The sequence below is a fragment of the Notolabrus celidotus genome, chromosome 13, assembly GCF_009762535.1.
Source record: "Notolabrus celidotus isolate fNotCel1 chromosome 13, fNotCel1.pri, whole genome shotgun sequence".
Classification (NCBI taxonomy): Eukaryota; Metazoa; Chordata; class Actinopteri; order Labriformes; family Labridae; genus Notolabrus; species Notolabrus celidotus.
In genome coordinates this window covers 7,929,390-7,952,471 of record NC_048284.1, presented here as the reverse complement: position 1 = coordinate 7,952,471, position 23,082 = coordinate 7,929,390, and the positions used below count along the sequence as shown (strand labels likewise).

Below are 23,082 nucleotides of genomic sequence, written 5' to 3'. Positions count from 1 at the left end.
CGTAGCTACAAGCGTCAAAGATGGCATCTACGCAAGCATGGCTCTCCTGACCTCAGACTTATTACATAAGTAATGAGAGGAAACAGCCTTTTGTGTTCAAATTATAACAGGTTATGTTATCTTTTTTACCTTGAGATCACGCGGCCTGTTCTCTAAAGATAAGGGAATAATGGACAAGATAACAAGATCAAGATAATGGCGTTATAAAAAGAACAATGAGCAAAGCTGCTCTAAGCTCAACACTGGAGTCTTAAAACGTTGGTAGAGAGACTACACAGGCTGAGGGCAGAAACTTAGAACTTCAAATAATAAAGGGTTCCTGTATCTAATTAACTTAATCAGGCTGAATATTTGATGCCTATGTAATTAGTCAGTCTTTTCTTTCTTTAATGAAGTCCTGTTTTGTGGGCTTACCAGACTGTAGCGTATCTTGGCGAGGGAGATGAGCTCCTGGTCTCCGGGGGTGCACATGTTGAGGCCGATGGGCAGCATCTTCTTCAGGGCAGCGATGATCAGAGAGGTCTGGACGGAGTAGTACTCGCCACGACGGCGCTTGTGTTTCCTCTCCTGGTCTCCTCCTGACTACAAAGAGAGATCAGGAGAGCTCACTGTGTGAACATCACACAAGTGTATCAAGGCTTCAGGTACTCTAAAGACTTTGAAAATTAAAACAGTTTTGCTTCTTGGCTTTCTTTGTTGTTTGTCCCTGGTTGATCCCAGTGGTGTATTTATGTGGATATATATTTTTAAATAGTATAATATTTTGCTTTTAAGAGCATTGTCTTTATTGTTTTAAACATTAATTGCGCCATAAAGTTTATTCTAAAGCATTCAGTATCATGAAGTCATGATAAAGTCATCAAATCTTCTCTCCAGTGTTGCCACCTTTGTGTTGCACTTTGCACTAATCATTTTCAGAAATTGCTCTTTTCTTAATGTCCTCCAGTCTTTAAAAATCAATCACTCAAATTGATTAAACCTAATCCAGAATCCACTTTTAATGACGAAGCTATCAGAGCGTAATGAGTGTTTTTCACCTTTAAACCACTGATGAGGATAAATCACATCAGATGCAACCAAAGTGCTTCCACATAAATCAGTCATGGGGCAGAGCATCCTCAAGGATCAAGAGCTGCTCTCCACTCTGAGTGACCCCAAAACTGCAAATAAATAAACTCTACAGCTCTGCCAAAACAAATAAACAACACACTGACAAAGTGACGGCGAGTTGAGCGGCTGATGAAAAATACTCTGTCAACATCCAAATATACGACCGGGCTTCCCTACGACAAACACCCTGATGAAACGACGCGTGTCGTAAACTCTGTGTTTGGATTCGCAAATGATTTGTAGACATCTTCAGCACATCACAAGAAAAGTGCTATAAAGACTTCTCCTTTTATTGGCGAAGTGTGGAAATAAAGAAAAAACAAAGTGAGCATTAGGGGATCCTGTCAGGAAAATACTCAGAGAGGAGGCGAGTGATTCAACTCTGATTTAAACAAAGAAAGAGTTGAGATGTTCTCTTCTCAGGCTCTTATGATAAGATCAATCAGTATGGGGCTTATTTTGTCATTTGCCACATCTATGAATCTGTAACTTTGAACACACCTTTATCTTATGTATCAGCCATTTATATTTACCTTGGTCATATTGGTCTGGCCCTCCCCGGTCAGGAAGCCCAGATTGTTGATCTCATTCTGAACCACAAAGTTTTGCTCCTCACGCTTGAAGTTCTGGGTTCAAAGAAAAGATGTACATCAGAAAAGACATCTTGAAGACTGGTGTACCACTCTGAATCATCAGATGGTGATTTGACATACATGGGACTTGCACCAGAGGATGAAGATTTCAGCAACCATCCTGAAGAGCTCAGTTGAGTCTGCATCCGGCTCCTTCAGCCACCTGGACCTGGAGGGGAACAACATTTCTCACCAAGTTAAATTAATACATATGTTCATTGACTGTTATGAAGAAAGAGGATGAGTTACCACCTCCTCCAAGTGAACAAAAGTGAAGCCAAAATATAACCACGATGCATATATTGTGCATTTGTAACCATAGCCTGCGTACAGTATGGATCGACTATTAAAGCAGCAGCATGGAGATCCTGCCCATCTTAGCTGACCAAAACACCTATTCAACCTATTTAGATCTATAGTATTACAGCTTCTTGCTTCAATTTGAAGTAGACCATTTATGCAAAGTTTTCCTCAACCCCAAAACCTTCTAATTATTTGACATTGTAGATTTTAAAACTGCACAAACAGTGAATAAGGCAAGGAAAAATCTGCTGCGAGGACATGTTATTTGAAAGAGAGGGGGGTTATAACTTAAGAGGGGATTTAAATTCAAAGATTATGAGTGTTCGGACTACGAGAAAAAGTTAATATATTTTAATCTGTGGAACAGACTCTAAGATATGATGCGTTTTGCGGGAATGCAATCATGTAACAACAGAAAAAAAGTGAATTAAGGGGTAGGATTAAACATGCTTTAACTTCTTCCTACTCCTTTCTACAAATGTAAATTAAAATGTTTTTAGTGCTTACTGATGGAATTGGTTGATTTTATTTTATTTTATTTTTTTCTATTAACTTGTATGTTTTTTCTATTTTTACATGCTCAAAATAAAGACATTAAATCAAATCAAAAATCAAAGTTCAATGACTCTTGTGTTAGTGTTCGTCCCACCTTTTCTTGTAGTTCCTCCTCTGCTCTGCTAATCAGGTGTACAGGGCTGTCAATCATGGTGTTACACCTCTTTTTATAGCATCAATAGCTTGCTCAAATTAAACATCTCAGATAAATGAACAACTGGACATAAATCAGCGCGAAAAGAACTAACTTTAATGACAGTTTGAGAGAAATATATTTGATGTGTATTTTGATTTTATAGTTCGACCCGTGTCCCATCTGTTTACATGGAGGAGGCAGGCTCTTTGACCCATACTGTTGTCAGCCAATAGAGGGAGCTATAAGGCTTTGGCCTCACTTTTGGGAAGCTGTCATTTCATATCTTTATTCAGTCTATGGTTGGTTAAGTTGCAAACTCCAATATATAGGTGGATATAATGTAGGGGATAAAGGAATATATTAACACATCTTTGCTCAAAATCCACAAATAATCTCAAAATGTAATCAAATCTTTCTGTGCTGGGGCGCCAGTGTGTCTTAGTGGTTCTATGGCATGCCCCAAGTACAAAGGCAATGGCCCTTGAAGTGAGTGGCTCGAGTTTGAAATGGTCTGTAGCCCCTTTAATGCTTCCAATTCCCTTCTCTCTCTCTCTTCCCTGTTTCCTTCTCTATCCACATAAAAAGCACAAAAACAAACAAACCAAAACATCATTCAGTGCTAATACTGTACCTGTTGTTGTCCACGTAGCGAATGAGCATGGGGTAGAAAGCATACAGGTCTCTGCAGAGCACAGCAAACTCATCCAGGATCTGCAGCTCGGCCTCCTGGTTGTCACCTTTACTATCAGCCTTCAGCAGCTCCTCTTCAGCCACCACCTACGAGTGCATCACATCAACAACTCTCCTCTAGCAATCAATTAATGAGCATCGCTGTCCTCACACTGACCCCCTCCTGCTAAGTGGTAATAGTGTTGCTGAGTCTGCTCTTAGAAAGGAACAGATGTATTTTTACTCTCAGTAGGTGATGTGAATGAGCGTCATGCTCCTGGACTCACTCCTGTGAACACTGACAGCTCTGTACGGACACCACAGCTTCAGGACTGATGATGACATCAGCAAAAAAAATCGTCTTTAACCACAGGTACCGCTGAGCTGTCCACATTGTTTAGTTTATTTTAAGCTCTCACCTTCACCGTCTTCTTCCTCAGCTTGTCCAGCGTGGGGATGAAGTGGGTCCTGAGCAGATCGGCTCCAGCTTTGCAGATGATTGGCTGAGAGTAGACTGAGGACGGAGACAATGGGGAATGAATTCTGGACACGGGCCATGGACAAACTGAAGGATTTACAGCTCAAGTTTTGGGAACAAAGAAGCTTTCTCTGGGGATTACTGGCTCTGCTGTCAAATGTCATAACTGTCAGACTCTGTTTAGCACTTCCAGAACAAGTTTTTATGTCAGATCAGCTGTTTCACTTTTTGCCCTTGTCCCTTACAGTAGTGCTTAAAAAGGACACATTAATTAAAGAATGGATTCATAGATGAAAAACAGAATGAATATTTTATCTGTCTTTGTTATTTTGTTAGAGGTACAATATTTGAAGCTGGTTTTCTCAGGTTAATTGGCCCCTCAGCAGCCAATTATATCGTCTAGCCTCATTTGAACTCCCTAAAAATGTAATATAATGTATTAAAATTCAGTTTCCACATTAGATAACTCATTTAAATGAATGTCTCAGGGTGTTTATTCGTCTCTTTGCTTTTAGGATTATTTTGCATTTCTTGTCTTGTTAATTAACATGATGGGATTTTGTAAAGTTTGCTTCCCCCTGTTGCTTTATGGAAGCTTAGAGGGAATTCAAATGCAGAATGAAGAATTTGTATGCTTAAGTTTCAGACTCTAAGGCTAATGAGATGTTAATACAAATCCCTATGAAGAATTAAAGTAGGAACATTCATCCGAAAACCAGACTCACTAAAACTCATCTGACTCGTGAGAAACTTTCAAGCTCACATCTGCTGTTTTGTTCTCAATTACCTGCAATCCTCTTCATCCAGGGGGCGTCGTCTATGCCCAGGTTATTGTTGAGGATCTTCAGTATGTTCCCCAGGATGATGCTGAGATGTTCAGAGGTCATCATCGTGCAGCAATCAGTGTCTGGACCTGAGTTCTCTGGACCTTTCTCCCACCAGTAGGACAGATAGTTACACAGCATGGGAAGGACCACCTCGATGACCTGCAGGGGGAACATGATGGGTTAAATCTCAACATGACTGAAAGGATGGACATGGGTCTTTGTGTCATATTTAACACCACAATTTTCTAAGTGGCATTATACATCAAGGTATTGATGCCATGGGTTCTTGTTAGAACTGATTCAGGACAGTTAGGGTGCATTATACAACATATTAGTTTTAACTTTGGCAGCTAACTTAAATTCAGTCTCTAATAATGCTTTTAGTTTGGTCACACTTTAGCCTTTTTTGCCCTCTATAGTTTTAGTCAATACAAGTCATTATATTTTCATAATTACTCAAAATGTCTCTCTTTTTATATTCGTTATATTAGCCAATCAGAAACTAGTGTTAAGGTTGTGCTGAGTTTTTAAATCTGTAAAGCCACATTTTACCCCCTAAACACTATTAATGGTGTTATATCTGGATTTCTCACCTTAGTTGGATAAATTAGCCTCGACTATCCCACAATTCAATGCTGCTGAGCTGTCCATGCTGATCGATCAAGATAAGAGTGCTCAGGTAAAGGTGATAACATAGAGGAATATTTCTTGCACCACCATTGCTTTGTTTTATTCCTCTGAAAGTGCGATGAACACACAAGTCTGCAGTGCACTTTTACAACGGTGCCTAACTGTGCCTGAAGTGACATGTGAGCTGGACACATCAAGTTCACTGCACTCCGGACTGTATCATCATTTTTGATGATAAAGAATTGATCAAATCTAGGAAATGTCTTACTAAATATGCGGTCTCAAGTATCACCAGGCTAAGATAGATCAAGGCTTGTACATGGGGTTTAAGTTAACAGCTGCAAAAAAAAAACACAACATCAAATATGAAACTGAGGTCACTGTGGTAGCTGGTTGTGTAGCAACTGAGATAAATCAGATTGAAAGTGAGAAGGATACATGGAGGCAGAGGGAATTTGTAACCGTGGTGCACTTGGTGCAGATAAATGACAATTCTGACACTACGGACCTAAACCAATTCAGCCTATTACAGGAATGCATTGCACTATCGTCTCTGAATCTGAGGGCTGGCGGTTCAATCCCAGCTCCCTGGGATTAGTTCATACTGATGGGTGCTTTATATAGCAGCCTCTGCCATCAGTGTATGAATGTTTCCTGAATGAGTGAACGTGACATGTAATGTAAAGGCGCTTTGAGTACTCGACTCAAGACTAGAGAATGAGCTATATAAAATGTACCAATTACAATCAAGACATCACATTAGATGTTCTCAAAGATTAATTTATAACTAATGACCTGACTTTATTTTTTACCATAATAAGACTTCATGCAATCAAATAATAAGTGCAGCTGAATCTAAATATCCCATGATCCTTTCATACCTGTGGCATGTCGCTGTATCGAGCCCCGGACTCTGAGACATCATTGACATCTTTAAGCAGTTTTTCAAGATGAGGCATATCTGGACACATCTCCTGCACAGTATCAGGCATACTGAGGACTGGAAACATGAGAAACACAAAGACAACATTTTAAAACATCCATATTTTAAAGAATAATGCAAAGAAACTGGATTCAGGAAAGGACTGCGTAGCTTGTGTATATAAGACAAGAAGAGACCCTCTAATTCTCAGAGATGACACAAAAGGGTTAAAGGCTCTTTTGCTGTGACTTTAAGCAAACTAAGGTGCTGTTTGCACATTTTATAATCAGGTATGAAGCATACATCCTGGGCAAAGTGGTCCCTTTCAATTTGAATAAGCTTTATTTAATAAACTCAATTTACAAACAGCAGCTCCAGCAGTCATACCCAGTTAAAGTGAAAGTTTTACCGTCTGCAGAGAGATGGTGCTAAACGCAGCTTAGTGTTTATAAGAGATGACATGCTCAAACTTCCCACAGAGACTAACAACAATTCCCCCTCTGCTAGAGATAAGAAATAATAACATGCAAATTCAGTCTGTGGAGACAATCTGGAGCCGTTACACAAAACGAGAAGGTGACAAACTGGATGAGCTTGCCGTGCTGGCTCGTTACAGGTGTGAAACTTTGTTATAGACGGTGTACTCAGTATCACATCTGTCGAGTTAATGCTTCACAATAAAGTGTAAAATGAGCTGTCTCCTCCTTTAACTGCTTCTCATCAATATGCTGAAAGAAGTGAGCTCTGTCAGGATGAGAAGGCACACAGCAGAGTTGAGGTACAATCAAATGCAAATTAAGGGAAAGCTGCAAAACTACATAAGCTTGTTTGCACTAACATTATGGTATCCTTTGTGAGGTCTTTGTGGTGGGGCAAATGAAGCCAGATGCTTGGTGCTTTCAGCAGCTGCAACCCTGTCTTTGTGTGTACACCCCTCAGAGGTTTTCACAAAGGACTATCAGATCATGGTTGATGGATAAAAAGGGGATCAAAATGAAAAGCTGGATCAGTTCAGAACTCACTTGCTCTCTCTCTGGGGGTCTTGGTGTTGAACACAGAGAGTGGATTGTAAGCGTTGAGATTTGGCTCCAGGAACGCCACGGGCATGGCTGCCACCAGGGTCGCCAGGCTCTCCCCCATCGCTGGGAGATGCCTGCAAATCAGGATGGAAGTTCAACAAGTGTGGTACGAATAAAACACAGGCACAGAAAGAATACACTCTGCAACACAAGAGGGAAAGTCAAGAATTTGTCCTCCTGTTTGGAGTCAGTAAAGTGCTTCGAAGTGCAGTCCAATTATCTTCCACATTCAAGCTTCTGTTGCTTCTGGACTTCGCATGGCATCACTATAATTCAGAGCAGACAGCTAAGGAGAGGTTTTGATCAAACTTTTTTAACAGGTTTTTTTACAGCCTGAGTTGGCTCAAGGTGACAAACAGCTTTTGGAATTTTTTCAGTCGTGTTACAGCCAGTCAGGGAATAACACCACAGAACTGTGCTTTTTTAATGACAGACATTTAGCACGGCAAAGTCTTTCTGCTGCGTCCTCTCCTGGGGACTGTGAAATAATTTAGCTTTAATGGTTTTCCATAAAATCTGATGGTTATCTTGTCTGGTCACAGTCCAACCCGTGGTAATGTATTTATAGAGAGAGTACACAAGGTCATCATCATATAGGTCCTGAGTCTATACGCCGTGAGTGTGAGTTCATCAAAGAGCTCAGCGGCCATGTCCTGATAAACAGTGATGTGATTAATGCAGTTTTGTTTCTGGATACTAAATATCATAAATAAAAGCTTTCATATCAAGCTTTCAGTGTTCCCAAACAATCTCAAACTCCATGACCAAATATACACTGTAATTATTTAACATCCTGCTGCATGTTAAGACATGATGTTTGGGATCCTACCTCTCTACGAAGACGTTCTTTCCTGTTCCCAGACAGAAGAAACAGCTCAGGATTCGGTAGCAGGAGAGCTGCACATCATTCACTGAAAAAAAGATATACATAAAGTTATAAATGACTTATTTTTGGTTTAATAATGAGTATTTCTAAGCTGTGTGAATGTAGGATTTGTATGCATGGTGGGTCTAAAGACTGGGTGGTTTTATGAGACCGAGTACCTCTATTTAATTCATGTTGGGGACCATGAAATAGATCTGTTTCAATGAACCAGCTCTATTTATTTTATTTTGATGTTTTAATTATTTACTTGCGATTGCACACTTTGTAGCCAGGACTAATGTGTCAATGTGAGAAGAGATCTGTGTTTATACAAGAAGAAAGAGGCTTTTTCTCCATCTTTATCCATTTGTGTTGAAAGTTACTGAAGAGAGATGAGACCAAACTTGTGTATCGTCCCTAATGACTCTGTAATTTCATTTATCTACATGTTTTTTAGTATCATATTCTATATTTTTCTCTTCAAAAAATTATAAAGATAGAAACACAAAATACAAAAACATGTTGCAATGAAAGCACTTGCATCACATTGTGTTGTATTTTTTTTATGGAACATGTGCAATTTAGTTAATGGGTAATGTGTAATTTATGTTTGTGGTTTTTATTAGTGTGTGCTCCTCTATTAATATGTCATTTGTTTTTTGTTGTTAATATTAACAATACTACTGTGGAGAAGGCGAAATGTGCACAGGACTTGAGTCCAAAAAAAATGTCCCTATGGTAACACTAATGTGTATAGTATCGCATAGTATCGTATTGTGTTGAGTCGCGTTTAGTCGTGTAGAGTCGTGATGTGTCATGTAGTGTCATATTGTAGCGTATTTTATCATGTCATATCATATTGTATCCTTTCATATCAAATCAATTGACATCGTATAATATTACATTGAATCCTGTTGTGTCATATTGTATTGTACCATACTGTATTGTTGCGTAATGTAACAAATTGTAAGATAAGGTATCAAAACATAACCTAATGTATAGTAAAATATTGTATTGTAACAAATCTTATAGTATTGTGTTGTCTCTTGTCTTGTCTTGTTGTATTGTATTATGTTGTATCGTATAGTATCGTATCCAAACATATCCTATGACATCGTTTCATATTGTGTCGTATAGTATCATACAACACAATGATACTCTTGAAAGACCCAACTCGGTCGAGGCATGATGCCTGTCTAACATGATTCTGGTTCTGCCTGAGGTTTCTTCCTGTTAAAAGGAAGTTTTTCCTCGCCACTGTAACTAGCTAAATACTGCTATATGCAATGGCCATGATGGATTAAGGTGGGGTAAGACTGAGCAGCAGTGGCTCAGTCCATAGGGAACCCCCCATAGGGACTTGGCTTGGGAACCGAAGGGTCGCCGGTTCGAGTCCCAGTATGGACGAAGTTTGGCAAGTGGACTGGTGGCTGGAGAGGTGCTGGTTCACTTGCCTGGGCACTACCGAGGTGCCCCTGAGCAAGGCACCGAACCCCCAACTGCTCCGGGTGCGCTGGTTGACGGCAGTATCCTCACTCTGACATCTCTCCCTAAGCATGTTCACTGCATGTGCATGCATTTGTATGTATATACCAAAAAACTGTATGTGTAGCAATTCCAAAAATAGCATGAGTGAAAAAAATTTAATTCCCCCCCCCGGGGATTAATAAAGTACCTTTCTTTCTTTATCCTGTCTTGGTGTTGGGTCTCTGTTCATGATTTGACATAGAGTACGATCTAGACCTCCTATGTTTGTAAAAGCGTCTTGAGATAACGTTTGTTGTGATTTGGCGCTATACAAATAAAGATTGATTGATTGATTGATCATATTGTATTGTACCATGTCATACCATATTGTGATGTATCATCGAACCATGTTGTGCCGTATAGCATCATATCGTGTTGTACCATGTTGTGTCTTATTCTAATTTATCTTATTGTACTTTATCACATCTATCATATATGTTACGTAATGTAACATATTGCAACGTAACATAATGAAACATAACATATTGTAAAGTATTGTATTGTAACGAATCATATTGTAAAGTATAGTATTGTGTTGTTGTGTCTTATCTTAAAGTTTTGTATTGTAATGTATCATATTGTAACACAACATAAAGTATAGTAGCGTGTTGTGTTATGTGTTGTGTCTTGTCATGTCTTGTTGTGTTGTATCGTATCCTATTGTTCCAATCATATCCTATGACACTGTTTCATATTGTGTCGTGTAGTATCATATTGTATTTTACCATGTAATATCATATTGTGATGTATTTGGTATTATCATATCATATGAACTTACACAGCAGATCAATTCCGAATTCATTGGTCTTGATGTGCTCAAACAGGGCGGTGAGGACGGGCAGCAGAGCCACAGTCACATAGTTGATGCTTTGACTGACGCTCTTCATCTGAGCCCGAGACTGCATGAACTTCCCCAGTTTTAACATCTCCAGCAGCTTCTCCAGGTCCTCTGCAGCGTTCTCAAAGAAAGTCCGAACCCCGGCTTTGACCAGCTCTGAGCCCGACTTCATCACGGTTCTACGACAGGAGAGGGACAACAGGGCTGATGCACACAGTCATGTCAACTGAACACTGTGCATGAACAGACAACAGTGTGTGCCTACCTGGTGTCCAGTGAGTTGGTGAGGATGTGCAGACAGCCCACCATTATCGCAGAGTCACTACCTGTAAGATAAGGTTTTACTGTAGAAGTTGAAAAGTCTTTAAAGCTACAAGACACACAGGCAAGACAGAGGCAAAGCCAGCCTTACCAAAAAGAGAAATCCTGTGTCTGACAAGAGCTGCCAGCTTACAGAACAGGCTGGAAAACAAAGAGGGTAAGAACAGAAGTGAGGAAAAAGCTTCAGATAGGAACAAGGAAGAGCTGGAAAAAGCAAAGTGAGTGAAGAAATAAGAGGAAAAAAAGGCGAGTGTATTTTCACGGATGGGGACAGAAAACCTGAACAGCAAAAGCCTGGTGTGTTCATTATATCTCAACAGTACCTGGTGACCATCTCCTTCTCTTTGTTAGAAGCACACCCACAGCTGCTCAGATTCTTGCTTGGTGTGGAAATGAAGTACAGCCCGTGGTTTTTAAAAGTTTGATCAATCAGGGGAAGCAACACCTGCGGGAGAGAAGTGAAGCTATTAAATCACTTCAATGCTTTGAAGTTGTCAAAGTTTCAGGAGGCATGAGGGGACTTTCAGACCTTGGCGAAGAACTTGATTTCCTGGTCATGAGGTGATTTGTCCGTCTTCCCGCTGGTGGCCATAGCCTCTGGTTTTACAACAGAAAGGAAGGTCAGCAGAACAAAAGAGCTCTGAGAAAAAAAAAACCCTCTTGATGCTGAGAGTTCTCGTGTTAAATATACGACACACTCACCAAGATGAGCGATAAACTCCTGAGCAGAGTCGATGTACTTTAACAGCCTCTTGAGGAACTTGTAGGAGAAACGTTTCTCCATGGATGATGAGTCCTGCTCGATGTCCTTCAAACCTCTGTGAGAGGTAAGATCATAGATGTGTAATAATATAAAAACAACCTTTACTGATTACTGGATTATTTTGAATTTGGAATAAAATGTGGTTTACCTTGTGATAACATAGCCGCTGATCTGCAGAAACTTGAAGAGATCCTGGGCCTTCTCTCGGTCTCTGTACTTCTCTTTAGCGGTCAGGGTGTCATAGGGAACCAGCAGCGGGTGGGTCCCTCCTCCTGATATATCAAAACAAATGTAAAAGTCCCTTTGATGTACTTTACACCAATCAGTGGTGAAGAGTTTGACAGTTCAGGCTGCAAAGTAAGGAATAAAATAACTCTCCACACCTTTGCTAACGAGCTCAGTTTTCTTCTTCTTGGCCCAGATGTTGTGGTAGTTTTCTGCAACCACTTCTACCATGCCCTGCAGAGACACCAACATCATCATATTGTACTGTTGCTTTCTCGACTCTTAGATAAGAGCACTTTTCAAACTTACACTTAGTACATTGATGATAAAAAAGGCAGATAAAAACCAACCTGTAACTCTCTGGATAGAGTGACATTGTGCAACTCCATCGGAGCAGGACTGAATCCATTGACCTGCAGAGACAGAAAGGGACCGTTTAACAAAAGAGACATATATGATAATGAAAAACAATAAATGCACCCGAGTTACTCCACAATATTAACTTTTAAATCATGTTATAGTTCGTATTTGTGCAGCTCATTATTGCTACATTTTGCAAGTTGATAAAATGCAGCTTTAATACACATGATTTAAGTCACATTTGCAAGTGCACATTTTGTATTAGTTCCTTCCTGAAAAGTGCTTTGTTGGCTGTGGTGTGCATGGAGTTAATGTTTCTGTTTCTGGTGTAGCAACACTGAATAATGGAATCCTGCAGTAGTTGTTAGCACCAAAAGCTAACATGGCAAAACAAGCAGAATAAACAAAAGAGGAACAAACCGTGATCTTTAATCTATACCTTTACATTCATAGCATCCAGATGATGTGCTGTTTTTTGTTAAAGCTAACTTTACAGTTAGGAAATAGAAGCTTATGCAACAATTCAACTTCTGGATCCAATACTAGCATCCCCACATACCTAAATTTCAAATGTTTAAATGATACTCTCAGATACTGCTGGACAAATATGTGTCTATAACAGCGTATGCATCAAACATACATGAGAAACAAACGTAATCTAGCGCGACAGAATACTACATGAGTAAATAAAGAAATAAACATATTTCCTTTAAATTAGTTTAGAAAATAAATCAAATGGAGTTCCCCCTGCAAGCTAGTTCAGGCAGACCACTCGAGCTGCATTGATTCATACTGACATGTCATCCACTCTATCAGCTGATCTTAAAATCCTCTCATTTGGCGGTCTATTTAAGCTTCAAGTCTTCCTGTCTTTGCCTCTTCTTTGCCAGTGCTACTGCTGCCCTGCTCAGTGCTGGGTGCAAACTTTCAAACCCACCTCCTCCCCAGCATCCGCCTGTAGGCTCTGAGGAGGGTTAGTCCTATCTCATTACTCCTCGAATTCTGCATATAAGTCTGCAAAGAGTAATGAGGTTCGGAGCCTATACGCCAAACATAATACTGTATGCTGCAATAATAAACTTCAGCTTCAGTTTGAAGTAACATGAGTTGTCTGACTGAACTATCACTTTTTACAGAAAGCCATGATGTAAAGGAAAAATGTCCAAAAACAAAGTTTGCCTCTGATGGCTTCATCTTTGAGCTGCCCACATTGTTACATTACATAACAAAGAGCTGCCTGTTGTTTTTTTTCCTCCATTGTTCTGGACATCGTTCATTCTTACAATATTTATGCTGCCGATTAAATTGTCCTAAGACTCTGAAAAAATAACTGCATTTCTGTGATAGATGACAGCTGATGCCAAAACATTACCATTATTGATACAAGTCATTAGCTCTGTTTCTTCGTATTTAATATCATTACAAGACCAAAGAGTGCTCCTTCTTTTTAATTCTTCAATGCAGTCTCATTATACATCATCTACAAAACACAACAGCAAGTACTAATGCTACCTCAAATGGGACAAGAATCGAGAGCCTTCTGATGTATGTCAGACAGAAAGATACTAAGTTTTTAACAACATTCAGGTGTAACAGAGATTTAAAGCACTTGACTAACTGATGACAGGATGATTTATGAGTCTTGTACCTGAGAATCAGAGATCTTCTTTTGTTTCTCACTCTCTCGTTGTTGGAACATGGCTTCTCCCTCCTTGGTCCTCTCAATGTTCCAGCTCATCGCTAGCATGCTTTTTAACGACTCCTTCACAGGCCAGCGGTATGTTTCTCTTTCCTACATGTTGAACACACAAACACACAAATATCTGATAGTAACTTTACAGTTTAATAATCATACTCCTCTAATCTTTCAAAGGAGGAACACTTGTAGGTTATTTCCTGTTGGAGCTTCATGTTGAAAAATAGTTTGGCAATTAGAGTGCAAAGAAAGTTTGCCCCATATACAGACGCTATAGTCTTCGTTGCAGAGGTTGCTGGTTCGACTCCCAGCCACAACCATTTGCTGCATGTCTTCCCCCACTCTCTAATCCCCACATGTCCTGTCTCTCTTCAGCTGTCCTATCAATAAAAACAGGTGAAAATGCCCCAAAAATATAACTTAAAAAAAAGAAGTGTAAAGCTTTGTAAAGTTGTTAAAGTCGGAGGTTCACCATGACAGTATGAATGGACTTTTCACACTTGAAGTCACTTAAGTTGTTACACATTGAAATTACCCAACATAGGCATAACCAAGGAAGACAAACAACAATGTATTAATAGTTAATTAGCAATATTTATGTTTTTTTTTTTACCAATCTCATTGTCAGGTTTGTTTGTTTATTGCTTAACTCTCCCTGCCTCATTAAAGTTACTAACCATAGACCTTTCTGGAGCCCCTGAGCTCCCTTGTCTCGTAGGTTCCTCTGAGTCGCTGGAAGTTCTAGACTTGAGCTGATACAGACGTGCTGGACTCAAGCGGCAACAGCTACTACTACTAATACTATTTGTCTTGTCACTATCACTGCTCCCTCTCTCTCTCTTTTCATCTCCTCTATCCCTCTTTCCAACCCCAACTCGGTCGAGACAGATGGCTGTCTAACATAGTCTGGTTCTGCTCGAGATTTCTGCCTGTTAAAAGGACATTTTTCCTCGCCACTGTAACTTGCTAAATACTGCGAGGTGCAATGCTCATGGTGGATTAAGATGACATAAGACTGATTCTTATCCTGTCTTGGTATTGGGTATCTATTCATAATTTGACATAGAGTACGGTCTAGACCTGCTATGTTTGTAAAGCATCTTGAGATAACGTTTGTTGTGGCGCTATACAAATAAGATTGATTGATTGATTGATTGTAAGGCAAAAAAATACTTTTCATGTAATTTTGTGGCCACAGGAGAGCTGCAGAGAGACAGGAAATAGGAGAAGAAGAGAGTGGGGGGCAGATTATTGTGGCTGGAAGTCAAACCTGTGACATCTACGACGAGGACTACAGCCTCTGAACATGTGCTCCGCCAATGGCGCCCCAGAAGTATATATGCAACCTGTAAAGTGATTCCTAAGATGTCTTTGAACAGTGGTGCATCAGCGTGCATGTACCTTCTCACTCAGAGCTTTGTAAGGCTTCAGCAGTGGATGGGATTTGGCCTGCTCATCCAAACTGTCTCCATGTTTCCAGCCTGCTGACACCTGCAACAAAAGTTCAGGTAAAACTTTAATTTCTCAACACTTTGTACTGATCCTTCAGGCTTATGAATGTAGATCAGAATCCAAAAGAAACAGAAGGAACCACAAAGACACAGACATACCTTCTCTGAGGACCACTTGTCATGGGAATGCTCTGCATATTTGTTGGCAATGTAATCAAGTTTTTCAGGAAGGGAGATACTAGAAGTGGAGAGATTGATGAGTTAGAGTCATTTTTTCTTTGTTTGTTTTAATTTGCAGACAACACCAGGAAATGATAAAATCAAAGTTATTTGTTTGTCTTCTGATCAGTTTGTGTTTCAGATTTAGGTGTCTGATTATATTCAGAGAAGAATTTTTCATTTCCTTGACAACATTATACTTGGTAAGTGCATTTTGATACCACTCACTTGGCAGTGTTGATTGGTTTTGGATCAAAGTTGCCCTGTGCATCCACTGAAGCCTGTTTCTCCAGCGTCGCTCCCAGACTAGCATCAATAAAGTCTGGAGGCAGAGCTCCAGCGATGGCACACAGGCATGACTTGGCCATTTTGAAAAGTTCAGCATCATACTTCTACAGAAGAGACAGCAAAACGAACGGTTACAGGGTGGTTTACTCGTCATGTTATCTGTGACACGTCTGCTTGTTGTTAGAAGGGCAAACTGAGTGGAGCTGGAGAAGTCTGAGGCGAGCGATGGCCTGTCACAGACTGATAAATGATTCATCTGCGTTGGCTTCGCCTCAGCTGCACCGCTCACAAGCACTTCATTGAGCTTTCACTTCACTACCTCTGACTAGCAGGAGCTTTTCTCTCATGAGGCTCACATGCAGGTGTAAGAAACTCAACATTTTCTGAAAACCAACAGAAGCAAACAGATGGAAGTGTTGTGAAAGCAAACACTGCTAGACTACTAAATGTTTTGTTATGCAGCAGAGATGGATCTGAAGAAAATGTTGCCTCGCCTCCTGGTTCTGATTTATTCTCAGGGAGAGAAAGCCAGCAAGATGAATGCATAAAAAACATACAGCAGTGTTTTGCAGCTTTTCAGAATCATAGATCTTTTCTTTTTTTTTTTGCAGAAACAGTCGGCTTATCTTCCTGAATATTCAGGACAACACACTCTCTGGTTGTACCTTCTGAGAGAGGGAGTCAAAGATCCCCCAGAAGAGCTTCTTGGTGAGGAGGAGTTCCTCTTCAGAGGCGATGCCACAGCTGCCCATACCAGAGGGCAGGCAGTAGTACTTCCAGTTCTGCTCATAGTGGTTGGTGAGAAGCTAGAGAACAGAGACACAACAAACATCTGAGGTCAAGTTTGGTTGTTATGGAGCAGGGGGAGGATCTTTATTTATTTAAGGACCTCACCTTTCTTACACAACTTCAATCAAAACACACAAGAGCAACAATAAGAACACAGGACCTAAGCTAATCAATCAAATAACTGATGATATCTTGAAATGATAAAAACTTAGGGAAATTTAAAACATATAAAAATAAATACAAAAATTCTAATAATGACGAGCTCTTAACATGTTTACATATTACATATTTGTGCACCATGATGTCTCAGAGAAAACTGATCGTATTTGCTTTTAAAATAAGGAAGATGAAGATGATAAGCTTCTCTGGTAGAATATGAATGTATTTGGGAATATAACTTTTAAAAGTTTCTTAATGATGAATGTAAAGAAGCAGGTAAAAACATATATTTGTATATAAATTATGAATATTTATGTTGTATACTGAAAAAGTGCAGAAGCTTCTGTCGAGTTAGAGAAAGTTGCTAATCTCACAAAACATTTTTGCAACCAATACATTTTTCAAATTGTTTTATAACACAAAATCATGAATATGCTGAATATATTATATATAAGTTTACATCATAGACTGCATTTGTGTTTTTAAGTTAAATAAAAATGCAGTGTTGGTTAGCAGAGGGTGCAAGGGGTAAATACCACAGCTCTATCAGCTAATCTGTACTACACAGACTCTGGCTGATTTTGAAATGGCCTGCTTCATACTACATACTAATGTAGTAGGCAGTAGGCAGGGTTCCCACTCTTTTCCAGAGATAATTTTCCAGGACATTTTGGTATGACAGTCTAAATTTAGTTCCTAATTTAGTTCCTAAATAGTCTAATATGTTCCTCTAAGTACAAGTCTACATTGAAAGACATGCAGTCTTTGGCTATCCATGAAATCATCTCTTACATGCTTAAAAGTGATGGCAAATTGATTATAGAATAATGCAGCCACAGATGTACAGCACTTTATTAGTGCAACCAAGTAACAATGATGGCCAACTCCCATCTCAGCTTTCTCTTTTCTCAAAAATCAAAAATATGAAATTAGCTAAGTAAAAAACAAAAGAGCTAGCAATGGAATCTGGAAGCTGCCTTACTGAAATAAATAAATAAATAATAATAATAATAATAATAATAATCAGAGGATCAGTGCATAAATTGACCTAAATAGAACTGAATGATAAAAATGGCCACAAATGTTGAATGGGGATGTGTTTTTTTTTTAATCCTTGTCAGGTTGCACGCAGTCATGTTGGAATCATTTTCCAGAACAATCCGTGATTGTCAAACAGTTGACCAGTTTTCCAGGTTTTCCAGGTTTTCCAGGACATGTGGGAACCCTGAGTAGGTACTGCCAGCTACATACTGCGTTTGAATTTAGTCTGTAGTATAACTGTTCTGTTGGATCTGTTCTGCAGTACGCTGGGTCAGACGTCACTGAATTTCTGGTTTCAGGAAAGCGGAAGTAAACAGCAGCCAAGCTGATAGCAAAACTGCTTCTTTAGCATCACTTATGACTTGAAAAGTTAAGAGGTGGTTCATATGGAATAAATAATACATTTCTAAAAGCGGAGTTCCCCCCGTCAAAAAAAGAAGAGCAAAGAAAAAGCTGAATGAGCGCTGTGCATTGTGGGAAACAGTAAGCGAGGCAGACTGGTCCGATGCATACTGTGAAATTTTCCCGAATCAGTAGACATCCGGGGAGTTTTGGCATACTGCAGATTTTGCTCTTGTTCACATGCTACTTACTACATACTGAATTTTGGCTAAATCAGTATGTACTGCTAGTATAGTAGGCGGTTTTGAAAACAGCTTCTGTCTCTAAATACACAATATGTCAGCGTCTGTTGCAGGGGAGGTATTTCCGCTTCACTTGTATACAGTGGGAGAATCTGAATACACATCCTCCACACTTCTACATACATGATGCTTAATGTGACCTGAAATGGGCAAACAATCACATTCAGAGGTCTTAAAAACATCAAACAAGGAGGAGACATGCACTGTAAAATACAGGACACCTCTTTGTGTTCATCATATCATCTCACACAACTCTTTCAAAATTAAGTGTCGACCACACACTGTGTACAGCGGCTCACCTTGAGAGGTATCATGCAGTATTCAGACAGCATGGGAACGTCAAACACCAGACGTCTGAGCAGCTGCTGCATCATGGAGGGACGCAGGTGCCTGTCACATACAAAAACAGGTTTGATTAAACACAGAAATACAGAAGAAATGGAGGCTTCCTTAATGTCATTAGTTTGATCAAATATGAGTTGATACTTTAAATGGGGAATCACTCAAACACTCAAAGAGCCATTCGGACTCGGTTTCCACAAAAAAGAAAACACCGGGAGCCACAAATCCTTTTTGACATCTAAATAGAAGATAACAGTGCATATATTGTTTTTCTACCTTTATGCTATGTATACAAAGCTATAGTGTGTTGCTTATGAAATCAATGAATTGCTGAAGAGAAAATGCAATTTTATTTCTGTATGCAAAAAAAACATTTTGAACATTTTAAACTCTGGGAAACAAAAACATGCTGGAAAGGTTTATGTCATAAAAAAGCCAAACTTAAATTATCCATCTGCAAAACAAAAATGCTGTGTGCCGCCATCCTTTGTGTACCAGAGCGTGTAGTGGAGTGTCGACCTCAATTTTATTCTTATTTTTTTAAAAGGCGCACTATTTCACTGAACAATATAAAATACATATTTGCAAAATATAAGTGCCGCTGGTGGGAATTTCGAAGATTGTGATACATATTTCGAGTGACAAAAAATGTAAAAATTAAGCTGCTTTTTTTTTATGTTACAAATTCACAATCATTTTCAAATTTTGAATTACAATAAAAAAAAAGCAAACAAAGAAAAATAAAATACAATTGAATACAAATAAAATTGATTACTCGTCATTTATTTTCCAAAGCCACTGGGAGCCACAGCATGCGGTTCCAGAGCTGCGGATTGCTGACCCCTGCACAACAACAATCTGATTTAAAGCTACAGTAAGGAATCTTCAGTTTGGTTGGCTTTTGGCGCCCCCTTTGGACAAAGCAGAACATCTTTTCTCTTTGTTTATCTTTTTCTTCAAAAGTAGCACTTTAATCAAAAAATAATTCTCACTCATTCATAAGAATCACTTATCAATAATCTTTGCCCTTGAAAAATAATAAAAGGCATGTTCTGTCAGGGGGCAGTCAATCACTTGATCCAACACCTACCCCCTGCAGTGGTTTCAAAAATTAAAAATGATTAGATAAAGTCAATCTTCACGTTAATGATCTTGTTTGCTTTTATAAGTCATTTGGAGGTGATAGTATTAATATCAATTTGTTTAATAACCAGTAAAAACAACAACACAGGAGCTTTAATGTTCTTATCTATTAACAAACCAGCCTCATTGCTTAACCAGAAAAACACATACTTAAATCAAAAATTCTCAAACTGAGGTGTCAAAGTTCCTCCGAATAACTAAACTAAAAAGACTGTTTCTGATGTGACCTTAAGTATGTAGCAGACACATAAAGCATGCACTGAGCCGCTTGATCCTGGAATCAATTGAGGTCAAGCTCTGGTCAAAGACGTCCAAATCGGCTGCCAACATAATGTGATTAAAATCCTTAATTAACACCGTGATCACTCTGTAATACTAAGTTGTTTGCTAATGAGGCTAAATGTGGCATCGATACGGCTTAATTGACGATGTGTCGTTCACGTAGAATGGCAGTATAACTCTGTTGTCAATAACAGAGAAACAGAGCAGTAAATATACTATACTAACTCCTTCAAAGGGTTGAAATGCTTTCATTATGCAAATGTAGTCAAGCTATAAAAGCCAAATTTAAAGAGTCCCCAAAGTCCCATAAGGTAAGAATTCTTTATCTTGTCCTATAAGATTAGCATCTTGAGTGAAGAAGATAAAAACCTGTTCTAAAAAGATAAAAATATCAACGTATGGGACTGAAGGGGATCTGCACTTACTAGATAATGTGAGTCTAAAACTGCACAGAAGCTCATAAAATCATCCCTGATCTACTGTGCTTGAGGTCATTCCTCCTTCAGTATTTATTATGTGGTGGACAGACATACCAATGTGTACCATTATACAAAAAAAAGACCACTGGACAGCAGCACTGTTTGAAAAGCTGACATTTTCACTCAGCTGTGCCTCTGCAGGACTTACTTGCAGATGGCCAGCAGACACTCCTCAATGGAATCCCTCTGGGCTTTGGTGAGTGAGCGGCCCTTGGACAGCCGGTAGATGGTCTGCAGCGTTGAGTCAATCAGCTGTGTATAGTGCTCAGTGCCAGTAAAGAGTTCAGCACAGCGGGTCAGCAGAGGCAGCAGGGCTGAGCCGATGTACCTGTTCATGGCCAATGCCGTCTCAGTGGTGCTCAACACCTCCTGAGGGAACGAGAACAACACAAACAGGTCAATACACGGAGAGAGCTGGACTGAATGGAGGGTTTTAAGCAAAGGAGAGTGGAGCTGAGAAAAAGGTATTTTTCCTGAAGTCACAGTTGGGAATCATTTTAATAATTCAGGCGGGTTTGAAAAGGGCACCGACTGAATGGAAACACTCTTTGAGAGTTTCTGGAGCTCTTAAATGTTAATGTGACTTTTTGTGGCTGACAGGTGGTGATGCTGAGGTTTACCTTCTGTATCTTAATGAAGCTGCAATACGTATTAAACGTCTGACACAAACTCTCACTGTTCATTATTTTTATGGAATTAAAGCTCCTGTTGGGAGTTTTTCAGTTGATATGAAAGTGACTGAAATTAAAATGTATGCTTGTAAATTATCTAAAAGGAACATTTCTAAATATTTTGGGTTTCTTTTGAATATCTATTTGTATATTTTCAGGGTATTTGTATTTTTCAGTGTGTGTTAATGCTGCCATAGGTTGGTGTCAAGACAGGGCGATTTACAGCCCTTACAGGAAGGGCCTTTTCCTACATTTTCCACAGCAAAAGGTTATGAAAGAGTGATAGGTTTGATTGTGAAAGAGAGCAAAACAAGATCAGATGCACGGATTTGTCCACAGGGGGCGCCATAATCAACTCAAACCTAAAGTTCCTCTCAGAACTTTCCCATAACCATCCAAATGGTGTTTGATTACAAATGTTAACCTTTCTTCATGCACTTATCATTGTTGGCATCAAATTTAGTTAGTAGCATATCATAAAACCTAAATCAGGATATGAATCGCTCTGCCAGTGTGATCCTGTAAAGTTGAAACAAATAGGATCTCATTCATAATAAAATATTTCTAATTCTAGTATGTTTTCTCATAAATACTTCTATTATGATGTGCTCAATTAGCCCACTACACAATTAACATTGTAACCTTCACTAGTTGGCACCAGAATTACTAGTCAGTCAAACTGATTATTGATGTTTTGGTATTGTTGTAGTTCTGAAATGCTGTTCATATATTGTACATAAGCTGTAGCACAGCCAACCACCACTAGCAGGGGCTGTAGCTCCACTTATTGGCTACTGCCTCGACGCCATAATGCCATAATGCGGTCTGGCAGTATTTTGAGCTAGAGAATGGAGATGAAGTTGAATGTAGGCTGGCCAGTCTACTCAAACAGTCTACTATCATTGAAATATATGAGCTCTACCTATACTGTATGTTAAAGCTCCTGTGGGGAACTTTCTGCTTGTGTGGATTTTGGCGCCCCCTTTGGACAAAGTGATATATGTTATCTCTTTGCTGATGTAGTCCCGTACATGTGGAGGTTTTCCAGTGTTTTCTGCAATGGAATAATGTATCATGCTGTGAAACTACAGTATTCCAATTGTCATTGTTGTTGCGGAGGGTCTTCTTTGTTTTTTTGGGGTCTTAAAAAGGCATCACCAACAAACAACTCCCTACAGGAGTTTTAACTGCACAAATATCACCACAGTTTCCTGTCAGTCTGTCTGATTGGTTTATAAGTTGTCAAAGATCAACAATACTTTCCTTAACTGGTGGCTAAAGACAAAACAGTGAGTCACACTTTGCTGCAGCAGGAAGTCTTATTTCTGCACAATGTAAACAACCATTGCAGTGAATGATGACTCAGTCTTATGAGCATGAACAGATGTTTAATGATTCCCACCAAATGTCTGAGCCAATGATTTCGTTAATGCTTCTGTAAACTCTGAGGCAGTTATGATTTTCTTTCTGAGTTAAGCTCTGAGCAGCGCTCATGTTAGCTGAGATTATCTGTTTCTATCACACAACTAATGAGCAAACTCAAGTCCAAACTTCACTTTGAGCACTGAAACTTCTTCTGAATGCAAAAATATATATTATTTGGATTGTGTTTAACCTAAAAGTCCTCATTTAGGAAAC

General features: G+C 39.3%; 1 protein-coding gene across 1 annotated transcript in view; it reads right to left on the bottom strand.

Moving 5' to 3' along the window:
* The window catches only part of ryr3 (ryanodine receptor 3), a 176,071-nt gene that overhangs the window by 30,401 nt on the left and 122,588 nt on the right, over nucleotides 1-23,082 (bottom strand). Inside the window, exons 49-73 of the mRNA XM_034699064.1 lie at nucleotides 20,922-21,142; nucleotides 18,827-18,917; nucleotides 16,560-16,700; nucleotides 15,835-15,998; nucleotides 15,547-15,625; nucleotides 15,338-15,427; nucleotides 13,889-14,032; nucleotides 12,231-12,293; nucleotides 12,039-12,114; nucleotides 11,804-11,927; nucleotides 11,595-11,710; nucleotides 11,422-11,489; nucleotides 11,216-11,337; nucleotides 10,984-11,033; nucleotides 10,837-10,897; nucleotides 10,512-10,750; nucleotides 8,171-8,252; nucleotides 7,285-7,415; nucleotides 6,222-6,340; nucleotides 4,671-4,869; nucleotides 3,825-3,919; nucleotides 3,368-3,513; nucleotides 1,824-1,911; nucleotides 1,644-1,736; nucleotides 415-582 (exon numbers count right to left, since the gene is read on the bottom strand). Of these exons, the coding sequence (XP_034554955.1) occupies nucleotides 415-582; nucleotides 1,644-1,736; nucleotides 1,824-1,911; nucleotides 3,368-3,513; nucleotides 3,825-3,919; nucleotides 4,671-4,869; nucleotides 6,222-6,340; nucleotides 7,285-7,415; nucleotides 8,171-8,252; nucleotides 10,512-10,750; nucleotides 10,837-10,897; nucleotides 10,984-11,033; nucleotides 11,216-11,337; nucleotides 11,422-11,489; nucleotides 11,595-11,710; nucleotides 11,804-11,927; nucleotides 12,039-12,114; nucleotides 12,231-12,293; nucleotides 13,889-14,032; nucleotides 15,338-15,427; nucleotides 15,547-15,625; nucleotides 15,835-15,998; nucleotides 16,560-16,700; nucleotides 18,827-18,917; nucleotides 20,922-21,142 (2,970 nt within the window). The remainder of the gene's footprint in view (nucleotides 1-414; nucleotides 583-1,643; nucleotides 1,737-1,823; nucleotides 1,912-3,367; nucleotides 3,514-3,824; nucleotides 3,920-4,670; nucleotides 4,870-6,221; nucleotides 6,341-7,284; nucleotides 7,416-8,170; nucleotides 8,253-10,511; nucleotides 10,751-10,836; nucleotides 10,898-10,983; nucleotides 11,034-11,215; nucleotides 11,338-11,421; nucleotides 11,490-11,594; nucleotides 11,711-11,803; nucleotides 11,928-12,038; nucleotides 12,115-12,230; nucleotides 12,294-13,888; nucleotides 14,033-15,337; nucleotides 15,428-15,546; nucleotides 15,626-15,834; nucleotides 15,999-16,559; nucleotides 16,701-18,826; nucleotides 18,918-20,921; nucleotides 21,143-23,082) is intronic.